Raw genomic sequence first — 17,831 nt, forward strand, 5'->3', positions numbered from 1 at the left:
CCACAAGAAAACGTGTTCTACCGCCTTCTCATGATTGCAATGACGCTGCGTCTGACAGCTGACGATAGGCTGTTGCCAACGGCGTGGATGCGGTGTAAGTTTTGTGTACAATTGTAACTTGCAACCAATTTTTGGGCCCATTTTTTTTTTTTAAAGATGCAGGTTATATATGTGTAAATACGGTAAGCATTACTCAATAGGAGAAGACATTAGTTTAGGAGCAGTTGCCTGTGAGCCATTTAAATAGATGTGGAACAATGGATCATAGAGTGATGCAAGTACAATAATGCTGAATGAGCCCAGCAAAAGCAGTGCAAAGTGAAACAGACTGTAACAAGCAAGCTGCATCCACTTCATATATATATATATATATATATATATATATATATATATATATATATATATATATATATATATATACATATACAGGCTATTTTAAAGGAAACTGTAAAGCTTTCCTTCAAGAATTCATTTTTCACAGCCTATTCTTTCATTCTTGCACTCATTCATGATTATTTAACAGGAATCATAATTTACCTGACTGAGTCTGGTGAGCCAAAACTTTTCCTGGAGTGAGAGCACCTGAAGTGGCCACTGTACTTAGGTTGATGCTTGGCAGGGAAAGCTCGTCTCCTAGTCGTGTGCTGGTAAGAAATGCTGCACCACCACACATGTTGAAAGGAAACAAATACATGTGATGCGAGTTTCAACATCCTTTTTCTCCAATTTAAACTCATCATCATCACTCCAACATCAACTCCAATTTTCAGCTCTTATTGACAAAAACTAAAGCTCAAAGATAGGTGTATTATAAAAGTAACAGTTGTGGCAATCATAACTGCTGAAGTAGTAACAGCAGCAACATGCTTAGTATGACCTAATCTCAATTCAAGCTCACATCCCATCTTAATACCCCTGTCACACGGGCAAACTGAAGTGCACTTTGAGCAAGTGTACTTCAGCGTGCTGCTACACGAGAAAGAAAAGTGTTCTTTCAAATTGGTTGCGATGGCGATCAGGAGTCAGAAGGCAAAGCATGTATTTGTGAACAGCCCGAGAGCGAGAGTAGTTTATTGCAGTTGTGTGTGTGGTTTTTTTTTTTTTTTTTTTTTTTTTGCTGTGGCACAATTTGTTATCTTGTAATGTCAGCAATATTTAAAAAATGTTATTAAAAATTACTCCTGACTCTGCTTTCAATATTACTTATATTTTACTCACTGCTAATGAGGTTACACACTTCACCAAAGTGAAGTGTGTTTGTCGAACACACTCACCGACAAGTGTGCTCTGTAGTAAGTGTCACTAAACGTTCCCGTATGCCAGCCTGCAAATGACATTAGCGGTGAAGTGCACTCACTCAAAGTGCACTTAAGTATGCTCGTGTGACAGGGGTATAAAATGTGTTCATTTACAAAAGGATAGACAGTTGGGCGAGTTGGTACGGTAACATGATCTTGTCTTGTAGCGCGAAGTGAACACGGACGCCTGTTGGACGCCTGTCTGCTCCTTTCTGTGTCCGTGTTCACTTCGCGCTACAAGACAAGTCATGTTCATTTACACTTAGCTCCTGGCAATCCAGTACCCCAGTGCTTTTCAAAACCATGCACATTTTTTATAAAAATGCTACGAGCGTAGCCAAGTGGCATTCTTGCAGAGTTCCTAGGCAAGGTGGACATACTCTGCCACCAATGGGGAGAGTTTCAGAAAGCTAATGGAAATATGTTGATTAACTTTTTATCAGAACCTTGGGGCAGTCGTTCTTTGTCTGTCTGTCTGTCTGTTTAGGGCAGTCGTTCATATGGCAGATTTGATGGCAGTTTCATTTTAATGCATCCTTATATTTTTTTTAGATCTCGAATTGAATTCTGGGGTTTTCTGTGCCAAAACCATGATTCGATTATCAGGCACGCCGTAGTAAGGGACTCCGGCTTAATTTTGACCACCAGACGATGTTTAGTCTGCCCTCAATGCATGGGGCACGGGTGTTTTTGCATTTCACCCCCTCTGAAATGCAGCCGTCAAGGCCAGGATTTGATCCCGCAACCTGATGCATAGAAGTGAAACACTGTAGCCGCTAAACCACCATGGCAGGTGTTTTTTTTATATCTTGAAAATCTTACCTAATTGGAGATATTCAATGAATTACAACACCAATTCTAGGCAATACCAAAACTAAGTGTGCTGGGAGCGCAGAAAAAGCTGTTCTGCCATCATATCAGACGGAAACGCCTTGTGATGAAATGTGCGACAGTTTGAAACTAAATGTCGTAACCAGTCACAACAATTACTGACAAGGCACATTTTGCCCAGCAAGCATCTGCTGCGACGTGCCATGCCAGTATTTGCTGGAGCATTCCATCACTCACACACTTCGTCATAAGGTGTTTCCATCTACCATAGCAGAGGGGTGTGCTCGCTTTCAATTTTTCCTGGAATGAGCGTTGAAATCTTACGGTGATTATCTTTAATTAGGTTCAATTTTCAAGATTAAAAAAAAGATGCAGGTGTATTGAAATATGACTGCCCCCAAATTTAGGGGAAAACATGGGGAAGGCGGGAGATGGAAATTCAAGACGATAAGCAAAACGAGAACAAGGTGAAAGCAGGAGCCAACGTTTTGACAAGTGGACTTGTCTCCTTCATGGCGACATATGCTTTCCTTGCCATACTGTGGCGAGGAAAGGATATGTTGCCTTGAAGAAGACAAGTCCACTTGTCGAAACGTTGGCTCCTGCTTTCACCTTGTTCTCGCTTCGCTCATTGCCCCCAAATTTGCAATATAAACAACTGCCCCCAAAGCTCTAATAAAAAATATTGTTACCAGTTTGTTAATTAGTCTTCTGAAACTCACATTATTAGCAGAAAAGTATGTCCACCTTGCCTAGAAACTGTTCTGCAAGAAAAAAAAAAAAAAAACGCCACGTTCACTACGCTCATTGCTTTCTTATAAAAAATTTGTATAGAAAGCCATCCTGTGTATTGATAGTGTAAACAAAATGCACCAGAGTGCTGTGCAGGAGAAAACAATGCTGTTTTTGCTGTGAGTTCGATTCCTACAGAAGAATAAGTACATGCTGCCCAAAAGTACCACATCCGTGTGATCTCTGTGAGCCAATGTCCATTACTTTGTATATCAATGTGGTTAATGGTTCTAAGCCTTGCCAAATATTGACTTGGCAGCCTTTCAACAAGTGACACCATCCAGTGTTTAGTTTAAAAGCTACTCCTTCAATTTCGAACTCATTTTTGTTTTCTGGTACTTGTGAGAGTCTGTAGAAGTTCGCACTTATGCTGGAGGCATTGTCAAGAATGGTCTCCACTGCATTTCAAACTTTGTGATCCAAACTGTGCATAATCCTAGCTTTAGTAAAGAAACTGGGTTTCTAAGGCACCTCTTCCTAGTAGCAGACTCCATTAGGCAAATAGAAGCATGTTTAAGGGCTCAAAAGCTACCTTTGTTGAGGCTCATGCCAACATGCGAGGTCGGCATGCGAGGTTGGCACAAAAACAATTACCAAATGCACTCTTAGAATTCCCTGATAAAGGCATAAAAACATATAAGCTCCAGCCATAATTTCTTGAAGCAAACTGAAGGAGCCCTACCATTCTGTTGAGCTTGCCGAACATATAAAATAAACATGCTTTTGTCACCAGACAATAATACCATGAATATCTGAGCCTAGTGTTACTCCTGTACTTACAGCAGGAAGTCTCAGTTTTGTACAAAATGCTGCCTGTTATTTCTTTCAGCTCCTGGATATCCTTAAGTTATTATTGTGTGAGTGCACTTCCACACTTTAGAACATAGAGACTGATGGATGGAATTTTTTTGAAACCATGACTAAGTAGTGCCTCCCCAGCAAAAGCAAACGCAGAAAAATCCTATGACTGACAATGCGATGGCACAATCTGGTAGTGGAAAATGATCCCACCGTACTGATACTATAGCATATCAGGTGGAGTGATGCAGAGTTTCACAGCACAATCTCATGGTCATGCTTTGTGAGGACCCCCTTGGACCTCCAACACCGGTTCATGTACGACTGGGGCCATTTGCCAATGCAATCGAAGGGGCCCCACCATCCCAGAATTATTTTGAGTAGGCTACATTCCTCAGAGCCACTGGTGCCAGCGCCATTTGGAGCCTGCGGCTTGCGCGGGTGGCTACCATTATGCCGTGCACTGCACGTACAAATACTGCCTGAAGATAGAGTTGGCAACTGTCCCAAACTTAGCAGGACAGTCCTTACTGTTTACTAAATATCCTGTGTCCCGACTTCACCCAGTTGGGATGGCCAAATGTTCAGACTTTTGCTTTGTTTTATAGGACAGTAATAACTCAACATTTCCTTTTATAATGTCTGAAAGCTAATTTGCACATTTTTCTTTAGTGTGTTCTGTTGCATTTTTGTGGAAGTTCTAGTTCTGTTGTATGACCTAACTGTTCACAGTACCTTTAACCGTAAAGGTAGCTAAGTGCACTTTTTTTCTTTTTTACTTTTTTCTGCCCCCCTTTTTTTGTAAATCGTGATGCAGTTAGGCTAAAAAAATTATTTTTGCACTCGCAGACTAGTGGCTCCTGCCTGGCAATGACAAGGTCAGTCATCGCCCATTTGCGTGGAGTTGTGCATTTGTTGTAAAGTGGGAATGAGCTACATGTCACCTTAGACCTTGACTAACCGGTACCGGACACATTAGCCTGAATCCCCACAGCTGGTACAAAATGCCATGCCATGATTGGCATAGCACGGCAGGCATCATTTCCCGTGGGCACGCTGGACCAGCTTCAAGTGCAGTTTAATTAATTAATTATATAGGGTTTTACGTGCCAAAACCACTTTCTGATTATGAGGCACGCCGTAGTGGAGGACTCTAGAAATTTTGACCACCTGGGGTTCTTTAACGTGCACTTAAATCTAAGTACACGGGTGTCTTTTTTTTTGAATAATAAAAAGGAGGGGAAGGCACTGGCAGAATCTCATTGCCAATAACTTCATTCACACAACATGCATGCAAAAGCTTTTCATTGAAACAGATTCTCGAGGAGATGCCTTTTAGTAGTAGACATACTCCATGGCTTCGACAAAAGCTGGTCTGGTCAGGTAGCATGTTACAAAAAATGGAAAAATTAAGTTCACTGACCAAATCAACATTACTATTCTATGTTTCAGAACTCATACAGGTTTGTTCACAATGCAGTGGGCATAATGTTGTGGTCAGTTTATATGCATAGCACATGACATAGTGAGCAAAGATAAACCTGTGGCATGGTACCATTCATCCAGTTGATAAATTTAGGTGTCACCTGCATTAGTAGTGAACTGAGCAGAAGCCACTTGTCACATTCTTTTCTTTTGCAATATTTGACATGTCCCAGTTGACCACAAGACTGCATTTGTACATGTGACAACCCTTACAGTTTGCCAGTAAACTAGAAGATGATGGGGAAAATGCCCTTTCTCGATGCGCTTATGTGCCGTTCTGACAGCAGTTTGTCCTTTTCTGTTCATCATCATCATCAGCCTGGTTATGCCCACTGCAGGGCAAAGGCCTCTCCCATACTTCTCCAACTACCCCGGTCATGTACTAATTGTGGCCATGTTGTCCCTGCAAACTTCTTAATCTCATCCGCCCACCTAACTTTCTGCCGCCCTCTACTACGCTTTCCTTCCCTTGGAATCCATTCCGTAACTCTTAATGACCAGCGGTTATCTTCCCTCCTCATCACGTGTCCTGCCCATGCCCATTTCTTTTTCTTGATTTCAACTAAGATATCATTAACTCGCGTTTGTTCCCTCACCCAATCTGCTCTTTTCTTATCCCTTAACGTTACACCTATCATTCTTCTTTCCATAGCTCGTTGCGTCGTCCTCAATTTAAGTAGAACCCTTTTCGTAAGCCTCCAGGTTTCTGCCCCGTACGTGAGTACTGGTAAGACACAGCTGTTATAAACTTTTCTTTTGAGGGATAATGGCAACCTGCTGTTCATGATCTGAGAATGCCTGCCAAACGCACCCCAGCCCATTCTTATTCTTCTGATTATTTCAGTCTCATGATCCGGATCCGCAGTCACTACCTGTCCTAAGTAGATGTATTCCCTTACCACTTCCAGTGCCTCACTACCTATTGTAAACTGCTGTTCCCTTCCGAGACTGTTAAACATTACTTTAGTTTTCTGCAGATTAATTTTTAGACCCACCTTTCGGCTTTGCCTCTCCAGGTCAGTGAGCATGCATTGCAGTTGGTCCCCTGAGTTACTAAGCAAGGCAATATCATCAGCGAATCGCAAGTTACTAAGGTATTCTCCATTAACTCTTATCTCCAATTCTTCCCAATCCAGGTCTCTGAATACCTCCTGTAAACACGCTGTGAATAGCATCGGAGAGATCGTATCTCCCTGCCTGACGCCTTTCTTTATTGGAATTTTGTTGCTTTCTTTATGAAGGACTACGGTGGCTGTGAAGCCGCTATAAATATCTTTCAGTATTTTTACATACGGCTCGTCTACACCCTGATTCCGCAATGCCTCCATGACTGCTAAGGTTTCGACTGAATCAAACACTTTCTCGTAATCAATGAAAGCTATATATAAAGGTTGGTTATATTCCGCACATTTTTCTATCACCTGATTGATAGTGTGAATATGGTCTATTGTTGAGTAGCCTTTACGGAATCCTGCCTGGTCCTTTGGTTGACGGAAGTCTAAGGTGTTCCTGATTCTATTTGCAATTACCTTAGTAAATAATTTGTAGGCAACGGACAGTAAACTGATCGGTCTATAATTTTTCAAGTCTTTGGCGTCCCCTTTCTTATGGATTAGGATTATGTTAGCGTTTTTCCAAGATTCCGGTACACTCGAAGTCCTGAGGCACCGCGTATACAGGGTGGCCAGTTTCTCTAGAACAATCTGCCCACCATCCTTCAACAAATCTGCTGTTACCTGATCCTCCTCAGCTGCCTTCCCCCTTTGCATAGCTCCCAAGGCTTTCTTTACTTCTTCCGGCGTTACCTGTGGGATTTCGAATTCCTCTAGACTACTCTCTCTTGCATTATCGTCGTGGGTGCCACTGGTACTGTATAAATCTCTATAGAACTCCTCAGCAACTTGAACTATCTCATCCATATTAGTAATGATATTGCCGACTTTGTCTCTTAACGCATACATCTGATTCTTGCCAATTCCTAGTTTCTTCTTCACTGCTTTTAGGCTTCCTCTGTTTCTGAGGGCATGTTCAATTCTATTCATGTTATACTTCCTTATGTTAGCTGTCTTACGCTTGTTGATTAACTTCGAAAGTTCTGCCAGTTCTATTCTAGCTGTAGGGTTAGAGGCTTTCATACATTGGCGTTTCTTGATCAGATCTTTCGTCTCCTGCGATAGCTTACTGGTATCCTGTCTAACGGAGTTACCACCGACTTCTATTGCACACTCCTTAATGATGCCCACAAGATTGTCGTTCATTGCTTCAACACTAAGGTCCTCTTCCTGAGTCAAAGCCGAATACCTGTTCTGTAGCTTGATCTGGAATTCCTCTATTTTCCCTCTTACCGCTAACTCATTGATCGACTTCTTATGTACCAGTTGCTTCCGTTCCCTCCTCAGGTCTAGGCTAATTCGAGTTCTTACCATCCCATGGTCACTGCAGCGCACCTTGCTGAGCACGTCCACATCTTGTATGATGCCAGGGTTAGCGCAGAGTATGAAGTCTATTTCATTTCTAGTCTCGCCGTTCGGGCTCCTCCACGTCCATTTTCGGCTATCTCGCTTGCGGAAGAAGGTATTCATTATCCGCATATTATTCTGTTCCGCAAACTCTACTAATAACTCTCCCCTGCTATTCCTAGTGCCTATGCCATATTCCCCCACTGCCTTGTCTCCAGCCTGCTTCTTGCCTACCTTGGCATTGAAGTCGCCCATCAGTATACTGTATTTTGTTTTGACTTTACCCATCGCCGATTCCACGTCTTCATAGAAGCTTTCGACTTCCGATCATGACTTTCGTCATCATGACTTTCGACTTTCGTCATCATGACTGGATGTAGGGGCGTAGACCTGTCTAACCTTCATTTTGTACCTCTTATTAAGTTTCACAACAAGACCTGCCACCCTCTCATTAATGCTATAGAATTCCTGTATGTTACCAGCTATGTTCTTATTAATCAGGATCCGACTCCTAGTTCTCGTCTCTCCGCTAAGCCCCGGTAGCACAGGACATGCCCGCTTTTTAGCACTGTATATGCTTGTATATGCTTATTTTGGCCTCCTAACTTTACTGAGCCCTATTATATCCCATTTACTGCTCTCTAATTCCTCCAATAGCACTGTTAGACTCGCCTCACTAGATAACGTTCTAGCGTTAAACGTTGCCAGGTTCATATTCCAATGGCAGCCTGTCCGGACACCAGAAGAAAACTCATATCAGTCGCTATCGTGACTATGTGGCCTATAACCCAGTTGTACACAAAACATCTGTTGTGTTGTCCCTTGTAGCCCATGCGATGCGCACATGCTACAATTAAAAAGCGAGACAAGAAGAGCTGCAGCTCATTAGCTGAGAACTATCTGTAAACATTTGCCCAGCTTCTTTTATCACCAAGTTTGAAACGCATGCGCTAGATCTTAAACTAAAGGACTAGTGTTTAAGCTGGATTCACACGAAGGAACAAATCGCTGATTCAGTCCAAGGACAAGCATGATGTGGCTCAGTGCCACTTAATCAAGCCACCGAAAATTGTGAACAGAATGTGAACAGCGTGGAAGAGCTTAGCAGCGGAATTCGTTGAAGCTCAGACAAATCATACTCGTATGCGGTCTGATTTAGCTATTCATCCCATCATGTGAATCCAGCTGTACCAAAAAGGTTCAAGCAGATTCCATATGTTCCCTCCATAAATGAAACACTGTCTAACGTTCTTCCTTTTTTTTTTTTTTCAATGTACGACTTCTGTGTTGCACACATGCAATCTAACAAGCTCCGTAACAACATTGCAAATGTATGGGACTGCCTTGGGAGTTGTTTACATTATACCCTGCAAGCACTACAACTTGTTTTATATTTGCAAAAGCTGTAAATTTCGCAAAATTATTTAAAGAAAACAAAGGTGATGTCAAAAATGGTCGTTATGTGTCTAATGCACTTGCAGAGTACATGCACAAGGGCAATCTTGTCATCAACTGGGACAATGTTTTTTTTATCATAAAAGACAAAAATGTGGCAATAAGACTGCTGCTTGAATCACTACTAATACAAGTGACCATAGGTCAGCAAACTCATTCATGGGTCTACTCATGCAGACTTGACCCAGAAGTAAGTTGGAGTATGTTTAAACAGGTACTTTTTTTCGGTTCGACACCCTTTAAACGGACACCGAAGGCAAATATTAAGTCAAGCTAAAGATATAGATTAATGCTCAAGAATGTCTAAGACATCAATATTGTCATGAATAGTGCTTTAGTAATAGAGAAATTGAGGCTACTAGCCCGATGACATAGGCACTCCCCATTGTAATTCTGTGGCTAGTATTCAACCACTGAGAATAAAAAGATTATTGCATTGCAATATAAGATAGAAAAAATGCTACTTGACCAGTTTTATTCGATTTATAGAATAAAGACCTCATTGATGCGATGTTTGACAACGATGTGGGTGGTCAAAAGGTTCGCGTTGCAGTAGTTTCGTTATCACATAGTGCTGCACTGGTTATGCTGGCTCGCGAAAATTGCACAAACTGCAAGTAGCAGAGCATGCCACGTCCATGTGATGTTTCGGGATGCCTGAACAGTCGACACCACTTGGCCAAGAGCAGCTGTAGCAGCGAATCCAACTCCACGACTCGGTTTATCCATGACCAAGCATTTGAGTTCTTTGCAAAAAACCATAGCACCCTCTGTCATTGCACTGTTTTACTCCCTGACAGCAGTAAAGGGCGGTGATGGCATATGCAACGTCATGACTCGCTGCTTGAGGGCGGGTGGTTTGAATTGCACTAGAGGTATGTGGACCGTTCAGAAATGATTTTCTCTTAAACTAAGCCTTCTCTTAGCATAAAACAAGCGCTGCAAGGTTTGTGTAATAGTATTTGAACAGTCCACGCTGATTTAATATCTGCCTTTAGTGGCCCTCTAATGACAAATAGGTTCGTGGGAGCGAAAAAGCAAACACTGCCAATTACAAACGATAATCTGGTAGGCGTGAGGTATTTGGCGATAGTATACTTGGGTATGTGTGCATATGTATGCATATGTATGAGGGAGGGGACGGTTGGCACTCGCATAGGCAGCGAGCATTTTCATTAGTTTTGTTTTCCTGCCTTTTCGCATCAGCACAAAGGATACACAAGTGAAAGCATGAATAGTGCCTGCTGGAGAAAATGTGCGTTTGGAAATACTTCCACAACATAGGTGTAGGGAGCACACAGAATAAAAACCAGTATAATTGCTAAACTACACGTCATAAGAACATGGCTATGGAACTGACCACCTTACAGCTTGCATTTTTAAACACTGATACAAAGGACATAAGGCCTTTGTACATGTGTCCTCACTCATGCTTACTGAATTTAATGGACACAACTCATGAATATACAGACTCAGATTCATTGTAGTCACCTAGATATAGTTTCAAATTTAGTCTTGCGAACTCAAAAAAACATGGAATCACATGCGTGATACAGACGCACTTATGAGTCTACTCATTCAGACTCAGACCGACTCGTGAGTGTGAGTGAGCTCAGCTGAATGAATTTTGGTGAATCAGAGTTCACATGAACCCAGGTGAGAAGAGCTTCGGTGAGCGAGTCCAATTGAGTCATAAGCAAAAAATTAATTTTATGATTGAGTCGAAGTGAGTCCCGTTTATTTTGCTGATCTGTGCAGGTGGTACGCAACACTATCAACCAGGTGCATGGTACCATGGCCAAAGTTTAGCTCTGCTTACTACATCATGTGCTATGCAAATAAACCGACGACGGCACTATGCCCACTGCACTGCAAACAAGGAAGCCATATAGGCTTCGAAACATTAAGTAACTTTGACTTGGCCAGTGACTTTTTTCACTTTTTGTATCATACCTTTACACATGCCTTGTGTTCCTACATTTGTTCAAATAATATATTTTTTGTTCTCAGCTCTCAATATGTTTTCTTCTAGTCTTACCATTCTATATCGTGAAACCATTAAGTACACTTACCTTTTGCAAATTTGTTTTTCCAGGCTCTGGCAATGGTATTTGGGTCGGGCATGAGGTGGTGCGAAGGCTCTTCATAAGGTGCCGACAGCTCTGTGCTGGTAGTGCTACCTCTTGGACTAGACTCCCTCTGTGCTAGTGCAGACTCTTCAAAAATGCAGCTCAGTGCATTCACCCCACGCTTTTCATATTTCTGGAACCAACAAAATTATCCTTCACTAATGAAGCACATTATAAAATATGAGCAGTCAATGTCAAAAAAATCAGTTGCAACTTGTCTCTACTCTTCAGGATATAGAAGAGTTGGTACATAAGGTAGCAGCATCTGGAGTAGCCAAACATATCAAGCAACAAGATGCACTCTACCCAGCATTTAGCAAGGATTTCTGAGCAATTGTGTGCCTCAATATAATTCACAACCTTTATAATGTACCTTTTGCAAGTTAAAACTAGGGGTGTGCGAATACCGACTAGTAGATTTTGAATCGAATATCGAATCAAACATAAAATTGAATATCGAATAGCAGAAAAAATATCACAAAATTTAAAGCTCACAAATTTTGGGCAAGAAAATACAGTGCCGCGCATTGTGCAAGAGTCTCCTTGCATTGCACAACAAGAAAGTTGCAAGCTATGACTAACTAAGGTTCATAAAAATCAAGTATACCAGCACGGTCTACTCCTATTAACAGGAACACTAAAATAGAACACCCCAGCACTGATTACATCTCAGTTCTAGAATATGAAGGTCTGCAAAATTTTTTTTTATATCAATAGAACTGTTGAATACAATTAAGTGCTTTTTTTTCCCCTCTGAAAGTAATGAATTAGTAACATTCTGGTGTACTGAATACCAATTAGGTTCTCAGTACAACAGCGGACCTGTGTTTCATAGCAATGTTTTATTTATTGCATAGAAATTTTTTCTGGGCACTTTTTCACCGAAATACAGAAGAGCTAAACCAACTTTACAGCTGTTAGGTTATTGTAAGGCCAATCTGCACAACAGACGAAAGGGCTGTGCATCACGTGACTTGATCACCAATCAGAGCGTAGCTGGCACCAACTGTAAAGAGCGTAAAGAGCCTTCCTAACCATTTCATTGTCAGGTTCAGTTAGATTTGCCTCCTCTCAAAGAATCTGAAATCTCAAGGATCACGGCAAGTTCGAGTTCAAGTTCAGATTTGCAGACACTAACTACAACCGCATCTTATTTTTAAAAATGCAATGAAAAAAAAAACAGTTTGGAAGAGACTAGATAACGCTACTTGGGATTATCAAATGGAGAAGTGACATCTTCATGAAACTGCAAGATGTTATTGAAAAAGTGCAGGAAAATGGAGATTGCTACGTCCTAAACAGTGAGCATTACGTGCCTCTTCTTTTTCTGAAGGGCTCTCACAACGAAAAATGCCAAGAAAAATGCTTGCATATAAGAATTATTAAAATAATGTTCAGTGAATGCAAAGTAATCATTTGTATTTGTGTCATGAACGTAACACCATTGTAGGCAACACTGAAAGTTGGCGTCTACATTTGTGGATGACAGCACCTCAAGACTGCCTTCACTAAGGGTCATTCCATATAGAGTGTCACAGCCATGTTGCTCAACAATCTCACATTTTGATTTTAAAAAATCATGGCTATTTACTACATTGCTCAGAGTCATTCCCCAAGATATTCTTGCAGAAAAAAATTTTCTTGCCATGTGACATGCTTTCAAGGTTTCCTCAAGTATGGGAAGCATACTTCTTCAAAAGAAATTAATATAAAAAATTATTTTAGCACCTAATACTTTGTAGACCTATTGATCCTACAAGGATTTATCTTCAATATGTAATGATCCTTGTTGGCAACATTGGTTAGCAAAATTCCCTTAGGAGCCCTGAATTCTGACAAAAAATATACCAAATTGACCATTTTTTCCTGGTGAAACTATGATGAAATGGTTTATTGTAATTATTTTAATGGATTGCCCAAGGCTTTAGTGGGCCCTGATCCAGGGCCCACTAAAATTATTTAAGCGCTGATACATTGTAGAAATTTTTGAAAATAACATGCTAAACATACAAATAATTTTGGTTTTTCGTGATGAGATACTCCTCGTAAAAATTTGATGCAAAATGCATTAGATAGGCCTGCTTATTGAAATTCGATCTCCATCATTAACTCATTTTTATTTTTGTTTTAAGCAAGATATAAATTTTTGAATTTGGCCCCTGCGTTATGCTCGGCACAGTTTCATGCTGCCACTTCACTGCAAAGTGCAGTGGCTGTCTTGCTTCAGACAGTAAGTACGCACAGTTTGGTATTGTAACGTGACCTTCCTGTGTACATGAGGGCTCGAGTGTATTGCCTTGTCCCATAAACTATTATAAAATTTCTCTTTGTGCTGTCTTTTTGTCGTACTTTCCGAGTGCGCAAGACAAGAGCTCTCGAGAGTTCTTTTGTCACGTCCCCCCCCCCCTCTTTTTTTTTTTATTTTACTATACAGACGCCTGCCTGAGAAGTCTGAAAATGGACTCCAAGAGTGCATTATCAAGAAACTTTTGCTACACATGCAGTGTTTATCTAGGGTAAATGAGTACAAAGTGGCAAAGCTGTGCCAGGAGTTTTCAGCGTGTGGCTGTGACCGAAACGGGATGAAATGGTGTGTATAAACAGTAAGCCGAACGTCTGTGAGTGAGTTTAACCGACTCCAAGTCATTGTCAAGACAGCTTCAGGATCGTGATCATTGTTTGCCTATGCTAATGTTCAGTACAAGATGATGGCCTCTCCAATTTTTTCTTAAGAACTGTATCCTGCACTGAATGAACACACTACTACAGTATAAAAGGAAGAAAAATAGAACGCCGACCAAAATGGGGTTGTCTAAAAATTATTAAATGTTTCGGCTTCCACATGGAAGCATTGTTTAAAGGAAGGACACACACGCAGGGTGGTGTCTTCATTTCACTTCTGTAAGCCCTGAGTGCCAAAAGCGGTCTGTGTTAGTCTCATTAATACAGAGAGCCCAAAGGATTTGTAGTAAGCCAGAAGACTTAGATTCTGATTAGGCCTGAATTCAGCACGAGCTCGGCGCGTGCAGCTACCCAAAAAGCTATATTACTTCTTTGGAAAAAGAAAGCCTGGTGCCCTAGGGAACCACGCAATGCCTACGGCCAATGTCGTGCCGCTATTCCGTATGTTCCCGGCATCAGCTAAGCTTTGGCACATGTGTTGCATAAATATAACATGCAAGTCGCCCATGTTCCCAGCCGCAAATTACATCATGTGCTTGTCAACGTCAAGAACAAACTAAGAAAAGAAAGGTTCCCTGGTGTTGTATGTAAGATACCGTGCGTGGACTGCAATTATGTCTACATTGGTGAAAGTGGCAATCTTGAGTGGTGCTTAAAGGATCACATAAACGATGTGAAAAAGAAAAAAAAGTCACTTCCAGTGCACTCGCTGAACACGCAGAATCCAAGCAACACGATTTCAAATGGAGCCAAGCTCCAGTCATCGCCCAAGAAAAGAAGTGGACGAAGCGACAGTATCTGGGATCCCTGACTGTCCAAACAACAGCACACACGCTTAATCAAAACAATGGCAATCTCCCGCCAACACATGCAAAATGGCTTAAGCGATTGTTGATGCAGATTTAAACTGAAGGTTTTATGCCTCTCAGCTCCGTGAACAGTGTGAAAGTTGAAACGTTTGAGAACTTTTAGACAATCCCATTTTGGTCAGCGTTTTGTTTTTCTTCCTATTATGCCATTACTTCCCGGCCACACGAGATTTCGTCAAACTCTTGATTTCACACTACCACGGTGCTGCAAATCTTGTCATTTTATTTAACCATATCTAACTACAACTTTGCGACACACTTGAAAATTCTAATTTCATTTGCAAATAAAAAGTTTATTTCAAGCCAGTTTTTCCAAAGCAACGTTTTTACATAGACACTCTATATTCTTTCTTCACCGAGTACAATGTTAGTCCCAGCACTTGAGCGCGAAGAACATGCCTGTTATTGCGCTAAAAAATTTGCGCCACAGAGCCGGGTCATACATGATTCTTCCAATTGAGCGTAAGTGCATGTGACACTCAAGCTGCATGAGGATGACTTCTTGGGCGAGCTGGTGTTTACTTAACATGATGTTTTTTAGCGCAAAAACTAAAAAAAAAAAGAAAGCAGAGAGAGGCAAAAAGAAGGCAGTGGTTCACAGGTCTTGTCCCGACTGTGAACCACTGTTTTCTAATGTCAGGATCCTAGGCTGTTACGCTTTATGATTCAGAATTGAGATTGCTAAGCATTTAAAAAAAAAAGTGATAACAAAGCTTTCGGCTGACTGGTGTTCTTTGGTGTTTTATGCGTTTGCACATGTGTGTGTTTTGTGTATACATAGGACGCACTGTTTTCGAAATAAACAGTTGGAATTGTAGCGCTCGTCTTTCTTTTCCTTTTGCTGCTCTCAGTTTTCTTTTTTTTTTTTTAGTTTTTGCACCAGAAAGCATCATGTTAAGTTAACTCAGTTGCAATGACTATCATACTTCTCATAGTTGCCATCACAGCACTGAGCAGAAATAGACATCTATCGGAAGCCTGTCTTGGGCGCTGCCCTATTCTGAGAGTGAAAGTACGTAGTTTCATTGTTCATTAGCAGTTAGCAGAACTCTGATGCGGCTTACTGCAAAAAGAGAGGTACTTGCTGTCTGATAAATGCACCTTGTAATTAAGCTTTTGATTACAGCTGCACACAGAAAGGGTAGCCTGCGCAGTCTTCTACTCCTCTATTTGAGATGAATACGCCACACGTACCATCTTCTTGTGTGCGCATGTTCAGGCGTGTGTTTTGAATTTTCTGAGGCAGGAGTATGAAAATGAGTGTACGGAAAAAAGACAAGACACCATAAAGGAAGTGAACTCAGAGCTCTCGCTCGACGTCTCAGCTCATTGCACACTCTGGGTGGTACTACAAAAAGACAGCACAAAGAGAAATCTTAGGATAGTTCATAAAACTGGGCAACACATTCGGGCCCTCCCGTCATGAGAAAGGTCACGTTACACTACCAAAGCATGTGCACCGACTGTCTTAAGTAAGACAGCCACTGCGCTTTGCGGTGAAGTGGTAGCACGGAACTGTGCCGAGCGTAGTGCAGGGGCCAAATTCAAAAATTCATATTTTGCTTAAAACAAAAATCAAAAGATGATGGAAATCACATGCCCATAAGCAGGCCTATCTAATGCACTTTGTGTCATATATTTATGAGATGTCCCTCCTTGTGAAAATCGTGAATGAAAGTGAACCAAAACTGAATTTTTCATATGTTTACCATGTTATTTAAGAAAATTCATAGCTTATTTAGTTTACTGACGTTAAAATAAATTTAGTGTACATACAACTCTGGAACAACCGAGTCAAATTACTACAATAAACAGATTGTACTTTCGTCAGAAAAAAAAATGGTCAAGGCAGTAGATTTTTATCAGAATTAAGGACTCCTTTGGGACGTTTCCTGACCGAAGTTGCCGATAAGCATCTTTACATATTCAAGGCAAATCATTGTAGGTTCAGTAGGCGAAGTTGTGAAGTGTTATACAATAAAATAATATATAAATTTTTATGCAGCAGCATGTTTTGTGTAGATGAGCAAGCTTTGAAAGCATGTCATACGACAGGAAAATATTTTTCAGCAGAGGCATCCTGCGAAATCACTCCGAGCAAGGAAGTAAATAGCCATGATTTTTTATGCAAAATCTGAAATTGCCAAGCGAGATGCAGCATCCTTCATCCTGACATGATCGAAATTTCTCATTATCCCAGGCCTTCATACACATGGAGCTGAAACATGAAAGCTCAATGATGATGTTACAGAAGATACTTTTGCAGGAATTTAGACGACAACCTTTCTGGCACAAATCTCGATGATGTTGGGTGCATTCAACATCACAGAAAAATGGTATAGAAGTTTGATGATGATGATGTGTAGTGTTTTATGGTGCAAGGGCCAGTTATGGTCAAAGAGCACTATGACGCATGGTGATGTTAACTTTGCATTGTGGATAGCATAGACAATGAATTCTCATGGCAGATGTGAAATGGCTGTAGAAGGGCGTAAAAAACTTGCTGTAAATTGTATAAAACATATAGGTACTAAAATAATGACAGTGATGCGGGCTGTGGCAACAGGGTTTCGTTAAAAACATGATGCTACAAAGCATAAAGGTGACACAAGAACTTCAAAAGAGCTCTTGGATACAAGGGCTGTTAATAATGTGCTAAAATTACGTGGCCAAATGATTTTCAGGGTGTCCATTTCAGCTAAAAACTCCAAGAGGATTTGCAGATAAAAAAGCGATTCATTGCTAAGAAAAAATGCCGGGTGTAAGGGTATGTTTTCGCAATATACAGAAGGGAAATATTTTTTCCTCTCTGCTTCTATTGCAGGACACTAGATAAGAACATGGAGAACTGTGAGATTATCACCGCACTTACTACAAGTCGGAGGGTCGCTGCCAGTCAAAATGTAAGAGTGAGTACTTTAAGTGCATCCTATTCTTAATCGACAAAGAAGTACTTCCTTATATTGTGCTGTTTTTCCAGTTATACAGTTTCCTAGTATTGGTTTTATCATGTGCAGCTTATTCAATACTTGG

The 17,831-nt window shown here is 41.0% G+C and overlaps 1 protein-coding gene across 2 annotated transcripts in view; it reads right to left on the bottom strand.

Moving 5' to 3' along the window:
* LOC126547967 (uncharacterized) overlaps positions 1-17,831 on the bottom strand; it is a 239,429-nt gene that overhangs the window by 134,160 nt on the left and 87,438 nt on the right. For both annotated transcript variants that reach the window (XM_055063336.2, XM_055063337.2), the window contains exons 17-18: positions 11,191-11,380; positions 538-657 (exon numbers count right to left, since the gene is read on the bottom strand). In XM_055063336.2, the coding sequence (XP_054919311.1) occupies positions 538-657; positions 11,191-11,380 (310 nt within the window). The remainder of the gene's footprint in view (positions 1-537; positions 658-11,190; positions 11,381-17,831) is intronic.

This window comes from Dermacentor andersoni, chromosome 1 (assembly GCF_023375885.2).
Source record: "Dermacentor andersoni chromosome 1, qqDerAnde1_hic_scaffold, whole genome shotgun sequence".
In the NCBI taxonomy this organism is placed as follows: Eukaryota; Metazoa; Arthropoda; class Arachnida; order Ixodida; family Ixodidae; genus Dermacentor; species Dermacentor andersoni.